This window comes from Mustelus asterias, chromosome 22 (genome assembly GCF_964213995.1).
Source record: "Mustelus asterias chromosome 22, sMusAst1.hap1.1, whole genome shotgun sequence".
Classification (NCBI taxonomy): Eukaryota; Metazoa; Chordata; class Chondrichthyes; order Carcharhiniformes; family Triakidae; genus Mustelus; species Mustelus asterias.
In genome coordinates, this window is record NC_135822.1 from 15,177,051 (window position 1) to 15,204,628 (window position 27,578).

The following is a 27,578-nucleotide window of genomic DNA, read 5'->3' on the forward strand; positions in this document are numbered from 1 at the left end:
TCGAACATCGTCCAGTTCCGATGAAAAGCCATTGATCTGATATATTGCCCCTGATATTTACAGGGAGGTGAAGATGTTGTGGCACAGGTTGGAAGCAGCCATAGAAAGTGGCAAGGCAAGGGTGTGGAAGTTCTAAAAGAGAAAACGCTGGAAAATCTCAGCAGGTCTGGCAGCATCTGTAAAGAGAGAAGAGAGCTGACGTTTCGAGTCCAGATGACAGGTGTGAAAGTTCTGGTGATTACATTTTCCAAACAGTATGATTTGATTTATTGTCACATGTATTAACATACAGTGAAAGTATTGTTTCTTGCACGCTATACAGACAAAGCATACTGTTCATAGAGAAGGAAACGAGAGAATGCAGAATGTAGTGTTACAGTCATAGCTAGAGTGTAGAGAAAGATCAACTTAATGCAAGGTAAGTCCATTCAAAGGTCTGACAGCAGCAGAGAAGAAGCTGTTCTTGAGTCGGTTGGTACGTGACCTCAAACTTTTGTATCTTTTTCCCGAAGGAAGAAGGTGGAAGAGAGAATGTCTGGGGTGCATGGGGTCCTTAATTATGCTGGCTGCTTTGCTGAGGTGTAGACAGAGTCAATGGATGGGAGGCTGGTTTACGTGATGGATTGGGATATGTTCACGACCTTTTGTAGTTCCTTGGGGTCTTGGGCAGAGCAGGAGCCATACCAATCTGTGATATAACAAGAAAGAATGCTTTCTATGGTGCATCTGTAAAAGTTGGTGTGAGTCGCAGTTGACTTGCCAAATTTCCTTAGTCTTCTGAGAAAGTAGAGGCATTGGTGGGCTTTCTCAACTATAGTGTCAGCATGGGGGGACCAGGACAAGTTGTTGGTGATCTGGACACCTAAAAACTTGAAGCTCTTGGCTCTTTCTACTTTGTCCCCGTTGATGCAGACAGGGGCATGTTCTCCTTTACACTTCCTGAAGTCGATGACAATCTCCTTCGTTTGTTGATATTGAGGGAGAGATTATTGTTGCTGCACCAGTTCACCAGATTCTCTATCTCATTCCTGTACTCTGTCTTGTCATTGTTTGAGATCCGACCCACTAAAGTGGTGTCGTCAGCAAACTTGAAAATCGAATTTGAGGGGAATTTGGCCACACAGTCATCGGTGTATAAGGAGTATAGTAGGGGGCTGAGAACACAGCCTTGTGGGGCACCAGTGTTGAGGATGATCGTGGAGGAGGTGTTGTTGCCTATCCTTACTGATTGTGGTCTGTGGAGATGCTGAATCAGGCAGCAAATAGACTGCACTGCCAAAATATCCTGCATATCAAAAGTTGGATGCTTTCATTGGCCATTCCCATTTTCCCATGGCTGGCTAGCTGTGGTTGCCTCCCCTACCTACTTTGTCTACTGCACTGGAATCAGCTGGTGAAATCTGGTATTCAAAACAAGAAAGCATCCTCCCCCAAGGGTAAGTGTGACTAAACGTCATATGGGTTTTGATACCAAATCAGTCATAAGATGATCTCTGGTTCAATTGATGTTCTGTGTTAAGTATTACAATTCACTTCTGGGGCTATGAAAATGAAGTAGGGTTCTTCTTCTTAATTGCTATTCAGTAATCTCTAAAACATCTGTAGGAGTTAAGTGAAGGCAGAAACAGGCTCGACAATGATGTTCCCACGGTGAGTAACCCGCTTGCACTCACAATTTAGACTCTCAAATCTAAAACAACAACTTCAGTAAAGTATCAGGACAGCTTTTTTACACTCCAGTAGGAGTCACTGTTTCCAAGAGAAATGAAAAAAAAATTGAAAAAGAGATAAAAGGAATCTTGTTGATACGTTACATGCACAACGCTAACTTGTTTTTTTCTCCACACAGATGCCGACAGGCCTGCTGTGTAATTCCAGCATATTTTGTTTCAGTATTTGTACATGCTGAATATATAATCTTGAACTATTAAAAACATACAGGATTGGGCTGTTCCATGAGCGGAATGCATCAGAATTACTTTAATGAGACTTATACCATGCAGTAATGCAAACCTCCTGTGTCACACAGCCATTTGAAAACCCAAACACATATCAGGTGCATTGATGTCGATCTTGGTTTTCCACTCCCTTTGTGTGCCAACAGTACACAGGGACAGAATTTCAGTCCCTTTAAAAAGAAAATGTTGGATTCTTATGCAAGATCTCCTGAATCTAACACCTGTTTAAATACTATAGCAGTCATAGACAGAAATTGAATATTCCTTTATTTTAAAGGGCCAAGATTGTTCACATGCTAATGTATTAATGAATATAACGAGGGTAATTCACATTTAAAGTTGTGTGAAAAGGTGTATTTGTATATCAAATTCAAGTCTGCTGAAATTAGCTAATGCATTTTAATCTTGGAAACAATGTATCACATTAACATGATCAACTGCAAGATAAAACAGTTACATATTAACTAATTGGTAAATCGATATTCTAAAATATCTACTCTGGTCAGATAGTGGGTGTGACTTTCCTCCACTGTTGCTAACTCATCAAACTATTCATCCAACATTCGGTACAAGGTGGGCAGAAATTTCCTCCAATATTGAGAAGACTGAAGCCATTGAGGGGAATTTCCTGGCCTCGTGCAGTGCGCTGTTTGCCAGTGACGGGCTCTTCTGGTCTTGTCACCATAAATGGGATTTCCCATTGCACTCATAATTTAGACTGCCGGAAAACCCATGGCAAGGGGCGGGGTGCCAGAAGATCTGGAAAATTCTGGCCATTGTTTTTGGTCATCACCCCTGTAACTTGCTGACCTATGTTGGCTCCCAGTCAAGCAACATCTTGATTTTAAAATTCTCATCAATGTTTTCATGGCCTTGCCAATCTCCTCCAACCCACAATCCTCTGAGATATCAGCGCTCCTCTAATTCTGGCCACTTGGCCATTCCCAATCATAACTTCCATCAAAGAACAAAGAACAGTACAGCACAGGAAACAGGCCCTTCAGCCCTCCAAGCCTGTGCCGCTCATTGGTCCAACTAGACCATTCGTTTGTATCCCTCCATTCCCAGACTGCTCATGTGACTATCCAGGTAAGTCTTAAACGATGCCAGCATGTCTGCCTCCACCACCCTACTTGGCAGCGCATTCCAGGCCCCCACCACCCTCTGTGTAAAAAACGTCCCTCTGATATCTGAGTTATACCTCGCCCCTCTCACCTTGAGCCCGTGACCCCTCGTGATCATCCCTCCGACCTTGGAAAAAGCTCCCACTGTTCACCCTATCTATACCCTTCATAATTTTGTACACCTCTATTAGATCTCCCCTCATTCTCCGTCTTTCCAGGGAGAACAAGACCAGTTTACCCAATCTCTCTTCATAGCTAAGACCCTCCATACCAGGCAACATCCTGGTAACCTTCTCTGCACTCTCTCTAAAGCCTCCACGTCCTTCTGGTAGTGCGGCCACCAGAACTGGACGCAGTACTCCAAATGTGGCCTCACCAGCGTTCTATACAGCTGCAACATCAGACTCCAACTTTTATACTCTATGCCCCGTCCTATAAAGGCAAGCATACCATATGCCTTCTTCACCACCTTCTCCACCTGTGCTGCCACCTTCAAGGATTTGTGGACTGGCACACCTAGGTCCCTCTATTTTTCTATACTCTTGATGGCTCTGCCATTTATTGTATAACTCCCCCTTACATTAGTTCTTCCAAAATGCATCACTTTGCATTTATCTGGATTAAATTCCATCTGCCATTTCTCCGCCCAATTTTCCAGCCTATCTATATCCTGCTGTATTGTCCGACAATGTTCATCGCTATCCGCAAGTCCAGCCATCTTCGTGTCATCCACAAACTTGCTGACAACACCAGTTACACCTTCTTCCAAATCATTTATATATATCACAAATAGCCGAGGTCCCAGTACAGAGCCCTGCGGAACACCACTGGTCACAGACCTCCAGCTGGAAAAAGACCCTTCGACTGTTACCCTCTGTCTCCTGTGGCCAAGCCAGTTTTCTACCCATCTAGCCACCTCTCCTTGTATCCCATGAGCCTTAACCTTCTTAACCAACCTGCCATGAGGGACTTTGTCAAATGCCTTACTGAAATCTATATAGATGACATCCACGGCCCTTCCTTCGTCAACTGTTTTTGTTACTTCCTCAAAAAACTCCACCAAATTTGTGAGGCACGACCTCCCTCTAACAAAATCATGCTATCTGTCACTAATGAGATTGTTCCGTTCTAAATGCGCATACATCCTGTCTCTAAGAATCCTCTCCAACAACTTTCCTACCACGGACGTCAAGCTCACTGGCCTATAATTACCCAGATTATCCCTGCTACCCTTCTTAAATAGCGGTACCACATTCGCTATCCTCCAATCCTCAGGGACCTCACCTGTGTCCAATGAAGAGACAAAGATTTCCGTCAGAGGCACAGCAATTACATCTCTTGTCTCCCTGAGCAGTCTAGAATAGATGCCATCAGGCCCTGGGGATTTGTCAGTTTTAATGTTACCTAAAAAACCTAACACTTCCTCCCTTGTAATGGAGATTCTCTCTAATGGGTCAACACCTCCCTCTGAGACACTCCCAGTCAACAAGTCCCTCTCCTTTGTGAATACCGATGCAAAGTATTCATTTAGGATCTCCCCTATTCCCTTGGGTTCTAATCATCATTGGTAACCATGGCGTCAATTGCCTCAAACTCTGGAATTCCCTCCCTACACCTCTTTGCCTCTGTACCTCGTTTCCTCCTTTGAGACACTTCTTAAAACCTACTTCTTTGACCAAGCTGATGGTCATCTAATTTAATATCTCCATATTGGCTTGGTACCCTATCCTGATGTGTATAATCTGTGCTATGATCCTGAAAGATCCTGGCTAAATTTTGGCAAATGGGAGCTGAATTAAGTCAAGAAAACCTTTGTTTGATTGAGGTGGTCGGAGACAGCTAGATTGGGGCACAGTTTGCAATGGCAATTTCACTGGTGAGCAGGCCTGTGCTTCAGTGATGCTGTTTGCGTTGAATTGATGGCTGCCATTTTAAGTGAAGATGTGGACAGGGTCTTGATTTTTGTCCGGCCCAGAATTTTGGTGTTCATTTTGATGAACTGCAAGATATCCTGAAGAGAATGGATGAAGCAGAGAAGAGAATCCTGTCAATGGAGAGAACAGGTTCCTCGGCGAAGGCTCCTATCTTGCCTGACTCAGGGGAGATGGGACCAGAGGAGTATCCGTGCACTCGGTCTCCTGAGGGGCGCTGGGGATAAATTCCTGGCCGAATTTGAGAATTGGTTGCTATGCTTTCACAATCTTGATCTGAGAGTTGAGCATCTTGAGTTCGATGAAGTGCATTGTTTCCGGTCTTTGGGGCTTGGGGTCAGTCGAAGACTCTGACCACTAGTCTTACATTGTCTTGTTCTCGGTGTTTATCAGGAGGTGGCCAGATATATTGAGTCCTTGCCACCCGCAAGGAGCTAGGCTTTTCTTTGCCGGGGCTTCAGGACAACAACATAACTGAGGTGCAGAAGGTCTGGTGAAACTCTGGATGGATCTTGACTTAAATAAGGTGTATTTTTTAAGATGCTTGTAAATTTCAATATTTGTAAAATAAGTTGGATAATTTTTTCTCTTTGTTCTTTCAGAAGATGTAGGTGTCGCTGCAAAGATCAACATTTGTTCCCCATCTCTAATTGCCCTTGAACTCTGGCTTAGGCAATTAAGAATCAACCACATTGCTGTGGAACTGGAGTCAAATGTATGTCGGACCAGGTAAAGAATCGTAGATTTCCTTCCATCAAATACCTTAGCGAACCAGATGGGCTTTTACAATAATTGGTAGTTTCCATGATCACCATTGCTGACACTAGCTTTATATTCCAGATTTATTAATAGAATTCAAGTTCCACCAGCTGCCAATATGGAATTCGAACTTCTGTTCCCCTGTGCCCAAAGCATTGGCCTGGGCTCTGAATGACTAGCCCAGTGACATTACTACGACACCACCAAATCCCCATAATATGTTGGTCACATCAGTTCCAGGCAGACTGTTTACATGTAGGGTGTGGAATGAATAATTAAACAACCTAAATATAACGTTCTCTGTGAACATGTTAAGGGTTTTACAATGCTGTGATAAAGCATTGGGTGGGGTGACCCATTTATTGTTGGGGGAGAAGGTTGCCTCTCACTGGTCAAGGGTTGGGGGTGTTCCCCTTGTCTGCCGAGGTCCAGATATCCGTAGAGGCCTTTAACTTTAATTTGAGATCAGGGTGCCCCAATCTCTGTGGAGCTGGCCTTGCTGGCATCTTCATGCCCTGCCCCTCAAGAATGCCAGTGCAAAACACGCCCCTGCTTTTTTTTGACGGAGTGTCATACAAGATCTGGGGGGAAACACACCAGTTTTCAGTCAGAAACTGACACTTTGCCATTGCAGAGGGTGCAGAAAAGATTTACAAGAATTGTTCCTGGGAAGAAGAACTTCAATTCCATGGGAAGAGGGACTTCAATTCCATGGGAAGAGGGACTTCAATTCCATGGGAAGACCAGAAAAGCTGGGATTTTTCTCCTTAGAGAATGGATATATCCAAGTATCACATAAAAGGCTACTTAACAAAATTAAGGCTAATGGAATAGGAGAGCCAGTGTCAGCTTGAATAAGAAAATTGGCTTTAGGAGCCACAGTGGTTAGCACTGCTGCCTCACAGCACCAGGGTGCAGGTTTAATTCCAGCCTGGGTCCCTGTCTGTTTGGAGTTTGCACATTCTCCCCGTGGTTATGTGGGTTTCTTCCGGGTGCTCCGGCATCCTCCCATAGTCCAAAGATGTGCAGGTTAGATTCATCGGCTATGCTAAATTGCCCCTTATTGTTCCAAGATGTGTAGGTTGGGGGATTGATGGGGTAAACATGTGGGATTATGGCGATAAGGCCTGGGTAAAATACTCTGTCGGAGGGTCGGTGCAGACTCAATGGGCAGAATGGCCTCCTTTTGCACTGTAGGGATTCTATGATAGTGATGGCCATGTTAAAGGACAGAAAACAGAGAATCATCCGAATTGATTATTTTTCAAACTGGAGGATGGCAGGCAGTGGTGTTCCACAACTGCCAGTGCTCCATACAGAAATTACTTGAATATTGGAATACAGGGTAAAATTTCAAAATTTGCTAATTGCACCAAACTTAGAGGCATGGCAAACAGTGAGGATGATACCAATTAACTGCAAGAAGATATAAACAGACTAGCAGAATGGGCACACAAGTAGCAAATAGAATTCAATACAAAGGTGATGCATTTTAGTAGAAGGGATAGACAGGCAATATATTCTTAATGTCACAGTTCTAAAGTGTACACAGGGGTCCTCGGGTTTGGGGGAGTCATCTGCACTGTATTAGGACATATTGAAATACGGGATTTTAGGCTTCATATAAAAAAGTATTGAGTACAAATACAAGGAAGCTATGCTGCACCTTTATAAAACTCTAGTTAGGCTACAACTGGTGTATTGCATCCATTTCTGGTCACCACACTTTAGGAAGAATGTGAACGTCCTCAAGAGGATGCAGAGAAGATTTACTGGAATGGTTCAAGGGATGAAGGAACTTTACTATAAGGTTAGGTTGCAGAAGCCGGTGTTGTTCTCCTTGAAGCAAAGGAGTGGAGGGGAGATCTGACAAGAGTGTACAAGATTATGACAGGTTGAGATAAGGTGGGCAAAAATAGCTGATGTTATAAGAACCATGGTTCACAGGTTTAAGGTTTTGGCAACGATGTGAGGAAGAACTTTTTTATTCAGTGAGTGGTAATGTTCTGGAACTGCATGACAGTAAAAGCATCATACATTCATATGCAAGAACAGGTTCTCTGCGACCAGAAGGAATATGTTCAAGCCTTGCACTTTTTATTGAATTACCCCAGAACTTGGGGAACCTTATAGTTCTCCACTGCTTTCTCTCCATGACAACACCTCAGTCAATCAGAGTTGACTTGCCAACCAAGGCCAGCAGCCATTTCCCCTGTAGTATAAATTGAAATTTGGTGTTCTTGTATTTGATGTGATGCAGGATGAAAAGATTCGGCACAGGTCTCTTTTCAGCAGTATTTGGATTTCCAAAAGGCATTTGATAAAAGGTTCCTATACAAGATAAGAACTTATGGGTTTTTTTTGGTGGGGAGGGAGGGGGTGGATGATATATTAGCATGGATTGAGGCCTGCCTAACTAACAGAAAACAGAATTGGGATAAATAGGTAATTTTCAGGATGGTAACTGCTGAAATGCCAGAGGGATCAGTACTGGGGCCTCAACTATTTATATTGATGATTTGGATGAAGGGTATTGTGGTCAAATTTTCTGATGATCAAAGGTGGATAGGGAATCAAGTTGTGAGGAAGATACAAAGAGTCTGCAAAGGATAGTGGATAAAGATAGAATATAATGTAGGAAAATGGGAAGTTGTCCACTTTGGCAGGAAAAATAGAAAAGCAGAATATTATTTAATAGAGAGATTGCAAAATGCTGCAGCACAAAGGGATCTGGGAATCCCTCAATTTTCAATTTCACTCTCTTGTCCATAAATTGAGGATACATTGTTTATATCTGAAAAATTATAAATGACCCTTTCACAGAAATCTAACTTTAATTAAAATATGTATTAAAAGCAATTCCAATGCATTAAAATAATCAAGTGAGTCCCACCCTGGGTGCATATCCTCATCAACACATCAAACCCTTGTTAAAAGTCCTTGTAGAGAAGTGCACAAACAAATTCAGAAATTGATTTGTCCTGCATGTGAGGAATTGTAGCCTTTCCTGAATGCATCCAACAGTAATACTGAGACAAGGGGTGATGCTCATTGCATTCATTACTTTTGTCAAGATTCTTTGAGAGGCGATTTTGTCACAAAAGATCTGCTCATCAAGTATCCTTCCTGTCTGGTTTAATAATCTCTGTATGAATCTGTTTTCCAATTATGGAGATGGGGAGGAGTTTCTTCTATCAGAGTGTTTCGAATTCTCTTCCCCAGTGAGAACTGGAGGCTGGGTCCTTGAATATATTCAAATTTGAGTTAGACAACATTTTGATTGACAAAGGAGTTAAGTGTTATATGGGCCCTGATCTTGTTGCATGGTGAAGCAGTGTCAAGGGATTGAATGGCCTACTCCTACCCCTGTTGGTGTTCAAATTTAGTTGGTTAAACTCCAGTATTATGCTGTTCACAATTGGGAATTTCTAAGCCTTGACCTTTGCCATAGTGCACCTAAACTCTCTGTACTTGGTTAAGTCAGGCATATCCATTCAAGGAAGAGTGTGTACTCTAGACTGGGCAAACAGATAAGCACTATGCTGTCGATTTCTCAGTAGCTTAGTTTTGTGACCCTTAAGCATTGTGGTCAGTTTTTGCTTGTGCTAGACACTGATGACTGGAAAGGAAATAAGGAGTAGGGCTTTGGCTGGTTGAGCAGCAAGGATTTTACAGCACTGGATGAATTGCACTAACTCAGCAAAGGCTGCAAATTGAAATATTATTTGGTACCATACACTATGATGCATTTGCCAAGATTTAATAAGGAAGCCTCAGGATTTGGCAAACATTTTTGAAGATCACAGAATCATAGAAAGAGGCCATTCAGTCCATCATGTCTGCACCGACAGAGTATCATACCCATGACATGTTGCAACAATTTATTCAGGCATAGGTGGTTTTGGAGTGAAATTATTTCTGAAATAATAACACTTGCATCTTTTTAAATAATATGTATATATTATCAGCCTTTAAGGGATGGATGACCTTACTCAATTTGAGTTTATCCTGACATTACATTGTTATTGGAAAGAAAGACTTGCATTTATTAAGCACTTTTCATGACAATGGATGTCTTAAAGTGGTTGACAGCCAACTGTTGTAATGTAGGAAATTCAACAGCTAATTTGTGTACAACAAGCTCCCCAAACAGCAATGTGGATATAATACATTTTTGAGATGTTGATTGAGGTGTAAATACTGGCCAGGACACGAGTATATCCTCTGCTTTTTAGAGAAAGCAATGGGATCTTTTTCGTCCACCTGTGAGGGCAGATGGGGCCTTGATTTAGCATTTTATCCAAATGACAGCTTGATTTGTGTGCTCAAATCCTATAGTGGGCCTTGAACTCACAACCATCTGACTCAAGAGGCCAGTGCTATCAGCTGACACTAAAGCAAAAATAGACAGAGACAGCCCTACATACAAAAAGTTTATTATATAAGTCTCAATTTGATTTATATGTATAGCATTTTCTAAATTATTGATTATACATGAAAAAGTTACATTAATACTTGATCATTGTATAATTGTTCGGACATCTGAGACAAAAAAATCCCACCACGTTATGTCGCATCAAGCTGATGATCCGTAAAACATACAATCAGTTTTGTAGAAGAAAGCTAATCTTGATAATTAATGATATCGAGTGAACTTCGGGGAAAAAAAATCCCTCCCTTCTGCGCTGTAGTTTTAAAAGCAACGGTCTGTGAAACCAGTTATTGCATGTTTGTAGGCTGCTGTTGAAATTCGGTGGGCAGTGTACTGGTTCCTGGAAGAGCCCTGGGGGAGTCAGACGCATTCTTGGCTGAGATTCAATGCCTGACCTAGACGTCGACAAACAGAGGGGAGAAGGCAGTCTGAGCTGCAAGGTCGTATTGTGTGGATATGCCGCGTCTTTACGCTTGCAGATCGTAAAAAGAGGGCTGAAAAGAAAAAAAAGGAAACAAAGTACAGAGTCTAAAACCAATTGGGGACTGGATTTCGAAGGACTGGTTCAACCAGCATTTGCTTGAAGAGATCTTTTTAAGGGCACAATTGTGGATATGTTTGAACGCAAGAGTGCTGCAGAAACACAGCACGCTTAGAGACTGGATTTCATGAGCTACTTTAATTTTGTCCGTGGTGGTAGGGCAAACTTGGACGCCGTGGCTTTTTAAAGGGGGATTTATCTTATTTTATACAAAACGGGTGTGCTTTTTGGGGTCAGAAATCATGGAGACTGTACCAAGATCTAGTTTTCAGCCTCATCCAGGACTCCAGCAAACCTTAAAGCAGTTTCATCTCAGCAGTATGAGTTCGCTTGGAGGACCGGCGGCTTTCTCTGCTCGGTGGGCTCACGAGATGATGTACAAAAAGGAAACTGGAAAAGAGACAGATCAGATTATTCACCTACCTATACAGCCGCCTCCTGTCATGCCAGGACCCCTCTTCATCCCCTCGGACCGATCAACGGAGAGATGCGAGACCATTCTGGAGGGGGAAACCATTTCTTGTTTCGTAGTTGGTGGGGAGAAGAGGCTTTGCTTGCCTCAGATCCTGAACTCTGTGCTAAGAGATTTTTCCCTCCAACAGATCAATTCAGTATGTGATGAATTACATATTTACTGCTCTAGATGCACGGCAGACCAGCTGGAGATCCTGAAAGTCATGGGGATTTTGCCCTTCTCTGCCCCATCCTGTGGCTTGATCACCAAGACAGACGCAGAGAGGCTTTGTAATGCCTTACTCTACGGGGGAACCTACCCTCCCCATTGCAAAAAAGAATACTCTAGCACCATTGAGTTAGAGATCACAGAAAAAAGCTTCAAAGTATACCATGAGTGTTTTGGGAAGTGCAAGGGACTCTTTGTGCCTGAATTGTACGGTAACCCTCATGCTGCATGTATCCAGTGCATGGACTGCAGGCTTATGTACCCTCCTCACAAATTTGTAGTACATTCGCACAAATCATTGGAAAACAGAACCTGCCACTGGGGTTTCGATTCGGCCAACTGGAGAGCCTATGTCCTTTTGAGTCAGGATTACACGGCAAAAGAGGAGAAGGCACGATTGGAACAGTTGCTGGATGAAATGAAAGAAAGATTTGACTACAGCAACAAATACAAAAGAAAAGCACCCAGGGTGAGCGTTTTTTCTAACTTGAGACGTATCTTTTACTATAGGTCGTTACAGTTAACTATTTCCACTATGGTTTAGAAAAAAACCTGTCAAAACTAGTATTGAGGGCGTTTGAATGTAACCTTTTCTCAGGCTTTTTCAAACCCACCATAGGCGCTAATAAATATGACTCAGAACTGAACACAATTTCTCTCAATACTTAAAAAGTTAAATCATTCATTTTCGGTTTCACAAGCAGCGATACTGGACACGCATGTATTGTGTCCTGGTTCTGTAAGCAGTTTCTACCGAGTTTTGTTTATCACTATGGAAATTATGCATTTAAATTTCATTTCTGATGTACTTTCCCTTCCCTTGGCGGAGAAGTTTTGAAATCATGAATGATATCTTTAAATACTTGAAGGTGTACGTATTTTAATCGTTACCCATTATAGATAATGACGTGCTAAATTGGAAGCATTAAGTTGACGACGAGCTGCTCAATGTGATAGTTTCAGACAAGGGTGTGTGTTTCCTTGCTCACTAATATGTGGGAGTGGTTTTGTGAGATGTGCATTAGTATGGAGAGGGCTGACTCTTAACTGCAGGCATGGCCTGTGTTGGGCACGGTTTTAGCCAATCCACATCCAGTTAAGCAGATCCTGGGGATATTTAATGCCGAAAGACAAACTGGGGAAGCTGCTTAATCCGATCTGTACTCAAAACTAGATTTCAACATTATCACGGCTGTATTTAGTTTCGCTCACGTTTCATCTGGAAGTACACATGGGAGTCATGAATATATACTGAATCTGTCTGGGCAATTTATTCCAGATTATAAAAAATGAGTTTGAAACTGAGTCTGAAAATACAATGTTGCGATTAAAAATCCGTGAATGATCGCCAACTTTCCTACCTCAAAGTACGCTATTAGCCTACCACTTCGATTTCATTTTTTTTGTGTAAGAGTGAAAAGTTTGTATTTTGTTTTATTCTAGTTTTTTTTCCCTCTGTTAGCACCCATCCCACCCTCTTTCATTCTGGTTTCCAAACAGGAGCTAGCAGACACTGAATTGATTGTTTTTTTTGCGTGGGTAAAGGTTACGGCCGTGAACCTTGGGCTACCTCTTAACTGAATTGAAAAGGAAACGCTCAACTTTTCATTTGCATCAATTGTTATGAATTTTTAAAAAGCCGATGAAGCAAACTCGGGACATTGTCTGATAAGTATGCGGTTTGACTTTCCATGGGCTAATTCATTCCCTCGCGCCTTTTGGATTTTTGCCCCAGCTATAATATTGTACGTTACCCGAGCAATTACAGCGCGTTTAGGAAGCAGAAAAATAGTGAGCTGTGCCAAGGAATATTGGATTGTGTTGCTTAAGTCTTTGGAGGAGAGAGTTTACTTTGAAGAATCAAGTTGCTGGAGGGTTTTAAAAAGCAAAACTCCCAAGTAACTTTGTGGTCTAAAGACAGTTAAAGTCTAAGCTTGCCCATCGTGAAGGATCATTTTGCACATTTGCAAAAACGAACATTTAATAATGCAAGTGAACAGACATTTAAAGGAAAATCAAGTACCCCTTTGTGCCATCTGGATGAAATCCGATATTTCATACCAATTTTAAAGGGACAACTACAGAATCAGTTTGTTGGCGATTATTCGTTGTGTAGATCCGTGCATTAAAAAAATTTGAGGTGCCCCATTTCTGGATTTCTATCCATAAAAGTAACAAAATCACAAGAATATCCCTGTGATTTTTGTTAAAGCGTTCGATTTGCTGGGTAAATCGAAAATTGAAGCATGCACTCTGGAGGGCCCCGCCAGAAAGTATGGAAAGATTGCGTGCAATACAGACAGGAAGTTGTGGTTAATGAGACTTGTGGATATTGCGAAAGGCGAGAGAACTTAATGTGCAGGAGTGTTGAGAAACCTGGGCGTACGGACTTTGTCAAGATTAGACTAGAATCCTGCCCTAGTCCTCTCACGCACCAGTTGATGCAACTCTAGATTGACCAAGATAGGTGGCCATATAAATTACTGTTGTCATCCCTCTTAGGTTTATGGCGGGAATGTGTAAAATAACTGGTGCATGGGTCTTACTTCCCAGTCTTTTCGTACGAAATTGTATTTTTTTCGTATTCTAACAACTCGTGATTCCGACTAGAAGTGTATCTAGTTAACCTCCATATTCACACCCTATAGTTTAGGTGGGTGTGGGAAAGTAAAATTCCAAAAAGAGACAACTTCCATTGTAAAATATTTGTTTCGGGATTAATTTCTGAAGTGTGCTGTGGCTAAAATACATCCTGGATTTTCATACAGGAGTTGGAATATTGGGGGGTGGGGGAGGATGACACTCTCCTCAAGTCCTGGTTACACACAGGACCCTCAGTTGTATCTCCCACCCTTACCAAAGACTTGTGTGTGCATGATTGCAATAACAAAAGATGCCTAGTGACATTTTGTCACGTGTCTAAAACACGATTCGCAACCAGTCAGGTGACCAAGTCGAAGCTCATTGAATCGGGCGTGTCCAATGACGTCACAGCCTAGCCCCTAAAGCGCGCCAACGTGACTGGAATGGCGCATGCTCAGCACACCCGCCATGCCACCCGCCTTTCCGCCACATTATTGAAGAAATTTTTAAAAATCACATCCATGACACATACGGCGGGCAGCTCAAAACTAGATGGACGCATCGCTGCCTCCGGCGGATATCATTCAATACTATCATTTTTTAAAATCCCACCGAGTTTGTATTGCGTCAAATATCCTTACTTCATTTATTTTGTTGATTCGACATCCCCGGTGGCGGAGATTTTTTTTTGTTAACAATCCCGGGAGTTAAATTTTCTCCGAAAGATGGTGGGTGGGAAATTGACGGCGACGACGACGCAGACATAGCACCTTCTCCCAGTTGGCGGGGCAGAAGGTTGCCATGGTGACCGGGTCGGGGCTTTTTATAGGCTGCACCCTTCCTCTCTCGCGCGCCGACCGTTGGCGCATGCCGAGTCCACGCGGCAGCTCGAGTTCGAAGCTCTGCAGCTTCCCCTCGCGCGCGAGGGCCAACTGTCCCAGGGCGGCGTCACGTGATGCCTGTCCGGGGCTATGGCGCACCCAGTGTTCAATCTTGCTGATCAGGTTGGCCCGCCAGCTCTTTTGCCCCCCCCCCCATGTACGCTTTTCAGGATAACGCACATCTTCAAATTAAGAAAACTCAGCCGTATTTTTAAATTTAACACCCGGTATTATGAGAGGCTGCCACTTTCTGAAGAATAAACGGTACCTGCTCTCACACTTCAAAGGGTTTGTGGATTTATAACATTTTAAAAATAGTGAAGTGTTATGTGGTGAATTTGTTGTGGTTTCTCATGGAGACACCAGAAGAGTGATTTTCACCACCATGAAGTAGTTTATTTGGTGTGTTTTGTCAAAGTATGCCACCAAAGGTTGCAGTGATCTGGTTAGAACTAAAATACTGGTTCTTTTCTGGATCTGAAGGAGCAGTCCTTCAGCAGGTTTTAAATATTTTCATATACCTCAGCACAATTTATACACCAAAATAAGATATGATTTACGAAACACAGTATAAGAATTAATTCATTCTGAGCTGATTCGCCTCCCTAAATTTGAAGACATTTTGATAGTTTGGCTAGTCACTTCCCAAAGTTTTCAGAGTTTAAAGAACTTGAGTGACCCAACCGTACGTAGCCTTTTGAAATAAGGGGAAGATGTTAAAATATTAAGAGATAGATAATATGACTGGCACTTAAGGGAATGTTCCTAATTTAATACTTTTATCATTTTTCTTTGATTTAGTTAATAAGCCAGATTTATATTGCACAGTTCAAACATTTCAAAATTGCTTTGTAGGGGTATTGGAGTCTTTTGTCAAAATATGCCACTAAAGGTTGCAGTGATCTGGTTAGAACTAAAATATTGGTTCTTTTCTGGATCTAAAGAAGTAGTCCTTCAGGAGATTTTAAATATTTTCATAAAATACCTCGGCACAATTGAATGTACAAATTGAAGTTCACTTTTAAACTTATATACATTTAAAAGTGGTTTTGAAACTGTAAGTAATAGGATGATTTGTTCTTTTCAATGCACTTTAGGTTGTGACGTGTAATTCCAGATCTATCTTGGGTTTCTAAGTTTGTATCTAGTTTCAAGTGAAATTTTATTTATTGCATACATTCCTCTAAATATTTAGTATACAGATGCATTTGTAAAGAATTTGTAATTGTCGTGAAGCTTCAATGATATGTAAATGAAGTCAATTATATGTAGGGTTTTAATTAGCAGCTAGGTTCATGTGTGAAGTACATCAGATTAATTATGTGGCACATCTGCTGATAATTTACTACTTTTCTGCAGACCCATCAAAACTGTGAAATTTGCATCCTTAGGTAGTTTGACAAGAAACAGAGGAATTTGCCAACAAATAAATCATGTTATGCCCCTGTCTATGTTATGTTTGAAACTGTTTTGACTTTTTAACAGGTTAAATGAATCGCTTCATTAAATTGTATGTTACTTAATTTTAGTAATTTCTTGTACAGTTTTACTGGGTTATGTGCATTGAAATGGTTTCAACTTTCCTTTTTAGAAAATGAATGCCCCCAAATGTAGATTGCTTATACAAGGCTTTTTAGTGAATTGAATAGAACTCACCTTGTGTTTCGTCACCTAATCAAATCTGACCATTTTAATTCAGACTTTCATATATTGATTAGGCAAGTCATCTTATGTTTTGCTTGTGTGTGTGTTCTGCAAGGGTGATGAGAATATTTTTAATCTGCTTCTGGGAAATAACTGTTTCTGCCCAAGGGAGACAGATATGGGAGGGACACGGCAGTTGTCAAGCATACACAAGAGTCATATTGGCCCAAAGGGACTAAATTTTAAAACAAAATATGCACAATGAGGTTTTTTAAAAGGAGAACATAACTGGTTTGATGTGGGTTCTCATAAAGGGAAAAAATCTTGATTTTCTTTGAAACCATCTCAAAAAAAACATTCTTATGGCATCTTGTGACTGGAAGTACTGTTTAGTAATAACTGAGGTAAAATTACATTTGAATATGAATGTCAATATGTGAATTTTAATCTCTTGAAGGGGGCAATCATTGACACAACCAACTGACAACCCCAAGGGAATTTGGAGATTTCATTGATATAGTATAGCAGAGTGATTGTTAACTTGCCTGAAGTTTTTCAGAGTCGTGCTATTGTATTCCATTTCTGAGAGCTGAAGTTATAATCATTTTATGTGTGATTTTTAATTGCCAGGTATGAACACAGGACACTATTGTTATGACCTACCAGCAATAGCAAATTGTTCTTTATAATCTTGCATAATTGTCATTTTAATTTTGGATGATGTGGGTGACTGCAAGTTGACTGTCACTTACTGAATACCACCTTGGAATATGGCAATTTTGGCAAATAGTTCAAATGACGCATGAGGATTCCAACCCCTGATGGTAATGCCTACTAGTATTATGCATTTTGGATGTTAAATGAAAATTGACTGGGCAATGGATGATGGTCACTTGGACAAGGTAACAGAAAATGCTAGTTGCCAGTGCAACTCTATACGGCTGTTGGAAGAGAACACAAAAGAAACCAGCAGGAAAACCATTTGTTTCCTCCAGTTATCTCCTTTTCAGTGAAGTACCTGAATATTGCTGAGGTACAATCAATCCCATGTGTGTCAGTTCCTTGGGTACTTCACTCAGCGGGCATTCTTCATTTTGAGGCTAGACAATGAATGTTAGCAGAACAATTGGGTTGGGTGAGAACCAGTTAGTTTTGATCCTGTACTCACCCAATACCTGTAGAAGCATACTTGCCAGCAGAGATTGGCAGCTAGAAATCAGGAGCTCGATTTGTAGCTGATTTTTCCCACCTCCCTAGTCCAGGGACATTGAGGCAAACTGTAATGCTTAGGCTGAGCTCATTTAACTAAACCTAGATCGGAGATCTAACCTGTCACCTCCTGGTCTATATTGCATCATACTTTATTTGCTGGCATTTTCTGACCTTTCAGACCAATGTAGTGTAAAGAAAAATGGGTGTCTGTCCATTATCTATTTGATAAGTTATGATTTTGAGAGAAGATCCATAAAGGCTGTAGAATGAAGCAAAAGTAACTATACTGTTCCAATATTGGGCACCTAAACACATCTGCAGGTGAAATAATTACAGGAAGCTTTAATCACAGTGGAGCATGGCACATGGTAAATGTATTTTAGGATGAGCAGATGCCAATTTTTTAAAAAAAACTAAGGTTTGGTGGCACAAGAACCAGGACAGGGATCCAGTTGTTTTATTTTGTCCATTCTATCCTTAAATTGGTGTTAAGTTCAAATAATTTTGACAATGCAGATGATTGACTAAACTCTTTACATTAGGAGGGAAAGTTGTTGGTGTGAGCACCTTGCAAAAATGTTATTACCACAAACATTTGGCTGTGATGTATACCCGGAGATGCCTAAAAATACAGAAAAGTGTTAAGTTTTTTTTTATGTAATGAAAACAGTTGATACAGATCCTCATTTACCGTCTGATAAAGAACCAGCCCTGGTGACTTGGGAATGGGAGTTGTGTAAGTCAGCAAAGAATCATTTTTTAAGCATAGGCTTCATGATAGCAGAATTGATGCTGAAAACTGAGCATTGTACAATTTAGGTCTGAAAAGTGATGGTACAGTTGAGAGGGTTGAGATGTGTTTGTGTATTTTCATATTTTCTTCCATTTTTTTTCTCTACATCACAATATTTCACATCCCTTCTCCCCAAAGAAAATACAGTGATCAATAAACCATTTTCTAAAGAGATTGGGAAGGATTATTTGATATGTTCTTCAGAATGTGCAGAATAGCATTTTTCTAAACAAGATGCAGTGTTCCAGAATAATGAAATTTGTATAACAATTATGTTTAGGATCATGTGTTTTATGTGGTAAAAGAAAAAGCTGCTCTTCCAACCTGGGATAGATTTAATGTATTTTCATACCATTGATAATGAATTTTTAAAAAATTGTTATGTTTTAGTATTTGCTACAAATCCTTTTATTCTTTAACTTCACAGCATTAGTACTGATAAATAGTAGTGAGTGAATAGGCTTCTATACAGTAGTCTCATTGTAGTCTCTTTTTATTACCTTGTCCAAGATTATACCATGTAGTGCTGTGATCACACAGAAAACATTGTGCATTAGTTACTGCGACCCAGCTTTTATGACTTTGTACTTTATGCAAGCTGCAGTTAAAGAACGATTTGAATCAGTTAGCAATGGTGTCTGCCAGGGACAATATTATGAGCCGTAGTCGGTAGCCAGTCTGTCTAGCTCGTGGAGGATATTCAATAAGCTTATAAGTCACGTGTTAGTTTATGGCGCTAGTTGGTAAAATTCTCTTAACTGCAGCAGCATGCTGGCAGTGCGTTCCAGACATTCTGTCAGTATTTTGCTGCTTCAGCCACAGTGGCCTTTGTGTGGCGATGTCAGTTTTCATTCCCATGTGTTGCTGGGGGCACTGACATATGACCCCGATGATACTGTTTTCCCCACCCCTAAGGTGCCTGAAAATCCCAGATGGCAGTGTGAAGTGGGGGAGGGGAAGGGCAAGAAACCTTAAGGGAAAAAAATGTTGCAATCATTTAGCAGCTCTTAACTGTAGCCATGTTTTTATTTCAAATATAATTGCTTCAATTTTAAGAAAAACCTACAGAAATTTAGTACTATAGGTTGCTGTGTCTTTTATTTGCATTATGCTGAAACGTCTGTATAGTTTTACCTTTTTTATAACCGTTTAACAGCACAAAATGAATTACCACAGTTTTTTCTTTATCCCTCAGTATATCTTGCTCTCTCTGTTTATAACCATCAGTACATTTGAAAGAAGCAAATTGCATTGCTTTACTGCTACAAACAATATGTAAGATCAAGTTAAATATGGGTGAAGACAGATAATTGGCCAGAATGTATTGTTCTAGGGTTTTCTCTTCTGCTCAGACTGTATATGTGAAGAATTTCCTGGTTTTAGTCCTAAATAGATCTTCAGTAGTTTGGACCTCTGTTTCCTTGACTTGCTTTCTACCTTTTGCATATTTTCTGTGTGTATTTAAGGTCACTTCTCAGTATAACCGGTAGATAATTTTCCAGTTTTAAGGTATGACTTATGTCTACTTTTAGAATCAAAATGATTGATGTTTAGGAGATTAGCATACTACAACAAAAAGGAAGTTTGGCGGGCAGTATAGCAAAAAAGGACTGTAAAACATGAACTTTATACCATACAAATAGAGTTTAGCACAGAGATTTTTCTTTTTCATAGTATGACATGTATAACATGAAAAATGTCTACTTGAGCAGATGCAGTAGTAAGTTTCCAAATGGAATTGATTAGATATTTGAAAAAAGAAAGATTTGCATGGTGAAAGAGCAGGGGACTAGGACAAATTGGAATGCCCTTTAAAAGAATTGTCACATGTCCACGGGTGGAATGTTGCAGTTAAAAGGTGCCCTGAAACTGTTGTAGTTAATTTTTCCTTAGAAGTCGAGATTTGATTAATTCTGACCTGAGCGTTAAAATAGAATTGCTTTTTCGTGTAATCCTTTATATATATATATATTCTGGAAATCATTTCTGGAAGGCTTTCTGCCAGCAGTTCTGCACAGGCCTGAATTTTGTATTCTCTGGTAGTTTTGAAGTGTAATGATCAGGATCAAGATTACTGCAATTGAGCAATGAATGATCAGAAACTTAAAAGGGGCAATTCTACTCATTTTAGAACTTGATTTCAACCCTGTGAATTTTGGGAAATTCCAGCGATTTTTTTTTTTTACTGTAATTATATTGATGGTAACTACTTTTGGTGGATTGGCAAGCAAAATCTTTTGTTATTGCAGTATTTTAGAATATTCTTTCAAAGTTTCGTTCAAATTTTTGGCTATGGTCTTGTGAAGTATTTGGACAACACAAAATTAAAACATGACTTCTTAATCCAAATTGCATGTGTTCAATAGAAATGAGATCTAATTTTAAAACTTGCCTCCTATCCACCCCCCTCACAAAGTTCCAAAAGTTTTTTTATCATAGTTAGAAATTAGCATATGAGAAGAACTAAAATATTGAGAGATTTACTGAATTCCCAGGGTATCCCAATCTCCTATTCTTTCTTTGTCTGACTGTTTGAATATTAAAGAAGTGAAGAGGAGGGTAGCATTTCACATGCAGCTCATGAAAGGTTTCCCATTCAAAGCATTGTATTGAAGCTGCGATGTTGCCAGGTTTCTGCACAGCTTTCCAGATCAATGTCTTAAGAGACTTCAGTTTAGAGTCTCTGGTTGGATTTAACCATTTCCTGACCTGTATGGTGAAATATTGTTCCTAGCAAACAGATTGTCATTCTTGAAACTCAAGGGTAGCTAAATGAAGACGTTCAAGCCACTGTTTCAGATGAATAGTTTGCAATTGTTAGTTTTTAATTTATTTATAATATATACTTACCATGGCTAATGTTCAACAGACACTTGCACTGTTTATCTTGTACTTGCTTTGCAGATTAGATTCCAGAAATTAATGAAAAATACTTGAAATGCTTATGGCTGCTTTGGTTTTTGTATGATAGAAGTAGTTCATACTTGTTCTGCAATTGTAAGTTCTAGGAGGAAGGTGGAATGCAAAATGTAGTGCATTCCAGAGTGTATTTGAGGAAATACTGGTATAGTTTTCACATGATGTATGAGTAAGCTGACATTTGATTTGGACAAGTGAAAGTTTCTCATCATGAAATAAAGACTGAAAGCATGTTCAAATTATAGGCTCAATGCATTGAAACTCACCTTCTCTAAATTCTATTTGTGTAAAATACCAACTCCATTGCCACAGGATGGGGACAACAGGTTCCTACTTCATTCTTGGTCTGTGACATAACTTGCATTGAATGGAGGCTTTCGTGCTTCCTCCGGTAGAGCAGAGAATCATGCTGTGGTAGCCCAGACACCTAGCTTTGGCTGATAATGGGAGGCAAAGTTTGTTTGTAGAAATAGCCCTGATCATATCATCAATTACAAGTAGATAAATTACAACTGCATTTTTAAAAAAAAAATTACTTCTAAAGCAAGGACTTTTCAAAGAGTCCTTATAGATGTCTATTATAATATTTTGATCTGGCTGAGTGGGGGTGGAGAGGGTTAACTTTTGAAAAAGAAATATCCCATCCCCCCCACACATAGGCATGGAGTCACTCTCATGTAGGTAGCTGAAGGAGCAGGGTTGATGGAGGCAAGACTTTATATGATTACACAAAATAGATTGTTACTGCCATTAATCTAATGAGCAACACTTATTCAGAGGTTCAGCATCAACTGCGCAAAATTATCAGTATTTTTGTGAGTCTAACAGATCAATGTAGTTCAAAAGTCTACTCAAGGTGTGAGTGGATTTATGTAATGATCGATGAGCCATTGTTTTGGGATTGGGGAATAATAAATTTTAAAAGATCTTTATGAAGTTTTAATCCATGTTAGAAATTTATGTTGCTTTTACTAGACACAACATTGCATTTAAAACATTCTTTTGCCATTTTTATAATTATCAGTAGGGAGTTCTGTGGATAAAACTCTTTCAATTATGGATGCGTTTTTATACTTGAATGTAAGGTGTATTTGCTATTTTATAGTTTTATTTTATTCAGCTTCCATGTGATATGTATCATTCCCTGGTTTTGTGACTTGCTCCTTTATATGATACTCTTGAACCACAACTAAATGCACCAAAACAATCCAGGGTGATGAGCCCTCTCGATCTGTTGTCCCCCGACTTTCCCTCCCAGTAATTAACTGTATGAACTGTTTAAACTGTACTCAGAATCTGCCCAAAGTCATGGTTAAACAACTTTGTGTGAGAAATTTGAACATGTGTTCACTAAACTTCAGCAACATTTTTGTGCTGTTTGGATGCTTAAAATGTAACTTATTCCTGTGGTTAGTACAGAATAACAATGGTTGGTAGGTATGTCATTGACTGAATAAAGTATACCAATATATCAGATTAAGTGCAATAATTGGAAGTGGTAATTTGATGTTTTTTGTATTGGTTATGGGGAATAGGGTAAAGTACTATTCAGGCTAGGACTTGTCTCTCACGACCTTTCTTACCAATGGGGTTTACATGATGTATGGAATGTGGAAGCGAGGGCACAAGTAGGAGTTTTTTTATGTTTGCCTTACTTCAACAAATTAGATTGAATGGAGGAACATTTTGTGAATGGTAAAGGAAAACAAAATACTGCAGTAAGAAAGAAAACAAAACTTTTGACAGGTGTAAGGAAATAAATGAGGCACAGACTTCACAAAGGGATAGTAGACAGATGGGAGAGGAATAAGAATGTCAGCTGGGGGAGGTCAGAGTATGAACCGTATCCCAGGAACAGAGGCTGAAACATAGGCATAAAACAAAAGCTGACAGGCAGCCTTCAGACTTACTCTAACAAGAGTGTACATGCATGGAAGATCAAGCCTATTCATACCTCTGAAGGGAAATCTCTGGAGGACCACCTGAAGGATTTAGAGAGGAAGTTCACAGCAGCCTGGATTTGGATGTCTTGAAAACCAGTTTAGACAGAAATGGCTAAGTTAGGGGTGAGAACAAAAGGATTAAAATATATTAACACACATCTGCCTGAGGGATGTGTTGCATTTACAAGGAATGACACTGCCAAATCAAACTCCTTAGACAAGGCTTCTAAAACAAAAATAAGATTGTAAGCAATGGGAGCAGGTTTATGCCATTCGGCCCATTGAGCCTGTTCTGTCATTCAGTAAGGTCGTGCTGATCTGATTTTGACCTTAACTTCACTTTCCTGCCTGCCCCCATAACCCTTGACTGCCTTGAAGACCAAAAATCTTCAGCCTTGAATATAATCAGTGACCCAGCCTCCGCTGCTTGCTGTGGAAAAGAATTCCAAAGACTAACTACCCTCAGAAGAAATTCCTTCTCATCTCTGTCTTAAATGAGAGATCACTTATTTGTAAACCGTGTCCCCAGTTCTGGATTTCTCCCATGAGGGGAAAGATCCTCTCTCCGTTGACAGTCAAGCCTCCTCAGAATCATATATGTTTCAATAAGATCACCTCTCATTCTTCTACAAAAATGATATATGGTCAGAGTAGGGAAAAATAACTTTCAACTAGCGGGGTTGGGGGGGGGAGGGTTTAAGTGAAGGGAAAGTTGGAAATCTAAAAATAAAAATTGAGGCAATAGAAAAGTAAATTAATGTGGGTAAAGACAAGCTGAGTAGGACAATAAATCTGATGCTTTGAGTTATCTGTAATCCAACTTGCTGATTACTTTAACAGAATGTTATTTATTTTAATACTTTTTTTGAAGTTTTAAGAAGTCTTGCAAAAGCATTGAAAATAGACCATAAATGAATGCTGATAAGTAGGCATATTTGAGTTGTTTCCAAGTACTGTTGAGAAAAAGGTGTCAATGTTTCGGAGGACTGGGATCAAAGTATTTGAGGTTGGGATAAAATGTCCAATTTGCACACATTTTACTAAGATATGCATTTAAAAACTTCTTAAAAGCTATTAAAAACTAATTTGTTTTTAACCTTTTTCCAGATACCCATGTTTTGCAGTTGAGTATTGAATTGAAGCTATGCTAGTTGCATCAAACTGTAACGGTGGAATCTTGTACAGCATTACTGACAGTAGTTGTGCAAATTGGCTCAGGAAGTGTTTGTTGATATTTCCTGTCAATAAAAGTTGGTCTAGGAATGTCCTTTCTAAAAGGATCATTATGAAGAAAGGGAAAGAGGGTGATTATTGAAAAGTGTTCTTTCCTAGACTCTATTGTATTTACATGGGTGGGAACCAACAACAAACCTTTTTTGGCTCGATTCTGAATGGATTAGCTAAAAAAGACATGGTGAGATTAGAATTTCAACTGGTTTAGTTTATTGAAGTGAACCTTCTGGCAAATCTTTACTACTGCCTACAAATTCTCTTCCTTCTAAGAAAACTAGTGACTGACAAAAACCTCCTGAAAATGTTATCAAATCATTATTAATCCATTCCATACTGAATTCCATATATTTGTGGGGAATTCAGTGTGAATCTCCCCAAGCTCCAAAAGATTTCTAAGGGCAGGATTCTCCGATGTCATTCTTGACATCGTCACTGCAGGTCAGAACAGAGAATTTGGCATTCCAGCCAAAATTCAATTCACTTTCAGCGGCACTGGAGAATCTGAGCCGCAAACAAGTACAGAGGTTTTTGGCGTAAGTGTGGTTGAATTGTGAACTAAATCGCCTTAAACCAACCTAGCTGAAATCTCCCTTGTTTTCCTGCTGGGGACAGCACTTAGAAATTGTTTGGGAGAATTCCGCCCAGTAGAAAATCAAAAGGGAAAGGTTGGATTAAAGGAAGTGGGTGGAAAATAAGAAGTCCTTGGCGACACCACCTGCATCTTCCCCATCATGCCAGATAACAGCGATGTTGGTAATGCATGAGGCAGCATTGGTAGGTGTGTGAGGGTGAGTGAAGCATCTGGATATTCGGTGCGAGTCCTGAGTGCCAGGACTGGTGCTGGGAGTGCATTAAGTAGGATGAGAGGTTCGTGAAGCAGCGTATAGGAAATGTCATGTGAAAATATATTCGTTCACTGACCCTGATGGCACATGAGAGATATCTTGGGTCCAGGCACCAGAAATCGACCTTTCTGGCTTCTCCCAAATCGTTGAGTGGTTCTTGGGAACCTCCTGCTCCTCTGTGGAACCAGAGCATCTTTCCTCCTCCTCCACCTCCACCATTAAGCGTTTTATTCATAATCCTGGACCCTTCCTACTTTGTCCTAGTGTTCCGCTTCTTTAGTATTGCAGCAATATTATTCAGGAACAGTCTCCTATAATTCAGTGAGGCTTCCCTTTGAGGGGGTTGACTGCCCTTAAGAGAAGACCAAATGCTATCAGTGAATACTGGTTGACTCCCTGCGGATTGCAGAGGTAGTTAGTTAGCAGTAGGCATATACTTGGCCCTGCACTGCAATCGTCAAAATGAGGTGGCAGCAACAAATTTGCCTACTGCCTAATTCCACTGGGCTCATAAATTGCAAATGCCAAACCCAAATAATGGCATAATTTAATTTTTAGCCATATCTCTATATCATGACAAATATCTGAAAGTGTTGCCTAGATAACTAAATTTGTTGCATTAAAATGTCTCCCTGACAATATTTGTTTTATTATTCACTCTAAAGTAGAAGATATTCGAGGTTTGTCACAACTTATTTTACACCTTGGAAGCCTGAGATAAATTCAGGGCGGCATGATGGCACAATGGTTAGTACTGCTGCCTCACAGTGCCAGGGACATGGGTTCAATTCCGGTCTCGGGTGACTGTGTGGAGTTTGCACGTTCTCCCCGTGTTTGCGTGGGTTTCCTCCAGGTGCTCCGGTTTCGTCCCACACTCCAAAGATGTGCAGGTTAGGTTGATTGGCCATGCTAAATTGCCACTTCGTGTCGGGGGACTAGCTAGGGTAAATGCATGGGGTTATGCTAGGGCCTGGGTAGGATTGTTGTTGGTGCAGGCTCGATGGACTGAATGGCCTCCTTCTGCATTGTAGAGATTCTATGATTTATTATGATAGGTATAGATTTGCAAATCATTTGAAAGTAATTTTTGGTCATCAAAGTTTAAACTGAATTTAAATTTGTGAAGTCCAAAGAATCCCTACAGTGTAGGAGGAGTTCATTTGGCCCATTGAATCTGCACTAGCTCTCTGACAGAGTATCTTACTCAGGCCCTCTCCCCACCCTATTACCACACATTTACCATTCTAATCCATCTAACCTGCACATCTTTGGACTGTGGGAGGAAATTGGAGCACCTGGAGGAAACCCATGCAGACACGGGGAGAACATGCAAACTCCACACAGTCACCCAAGGCTGGAATTGAACCCAGGTCCCCAGCACTGAGGCAACAGTGCTAATCACTCTGCCACCGTACTGCCCTAAGTCATCCAACATTTCTTTGTGTTCACAATTCTTTGATCCTTATATCTGCTTTACTCCAAAAAGTGTAATAAATACTGAATACAACGGGACAACCTGTACCAATGAGGTAGATACTAATAACCTGATCCTTTTTAGGGATATTGTTGAGGGTGGTGTAACAAGATATGAACTGATTATCTGTTGTATGTGTGCTCTTAAATTCTTTTGCTTTATGTTATTGAGACAGATTTTCTCCTGACTCTAGATTCTACTTAGCAATTTTGTTACCAGTTGATGGATTACTGATAAACTGAAAACATTGCACTGCATTTACTTCCAGTACCAAACCATAAAGACACCTTGTAGATTTTTATCACAGCTTTAGACAAACTACAGAAAAAGTAAACAACCATGGATTGGTTTAAAAAGAACTTGAAACAAAATTAAAGATTTTTCTGCAGTACCTTGATGAAAACTATATTGCCTTAAAAAACAATCTTCAAATATAAAAGGGTAATGAAATATGTTTTGATATAGTGTTCAGTTTTTATAAAGTGTTTTATTTGATAGAGTTCACTGACGTAGCTGAGAAAAGCAGGAGGGGAGATTGATCATTGTCCTTCCTCTTCAGTGCAAAGGGCACAGCATCTGTTTGCATTATTCATTATATTGAAATGTACACATCTTTGGCGTCTT

General features: G+C 40.2%; 1 protein-coding gene across 1 annotated transcript in view; it reads left to right on the forward strand.

The window, feature by feature from the left end:
* The first annotated feature begins 10,606 nt into the window (after window positions 1-10,606).
* Window positions 10,607-27,578, forward strand: part of skia (v-ski avian sarcoma viral oncogene homolog a) — a 175,814-nt gene continuing 158,842 nt past the window's right edge. Inside the window, exon 1 of the mRNA XM_078238771.1 lies at window positions 10,607-11,896. Within this exon, the coding sequence (XP_078094897.1) occupies window positions 10,988-11,896 (909 nt within the window). The 5' untranslated portion in view covers window positions 10,607-10,987. The remainder of the gene's footprint in view (window positions 11,897-27,578) is intronic.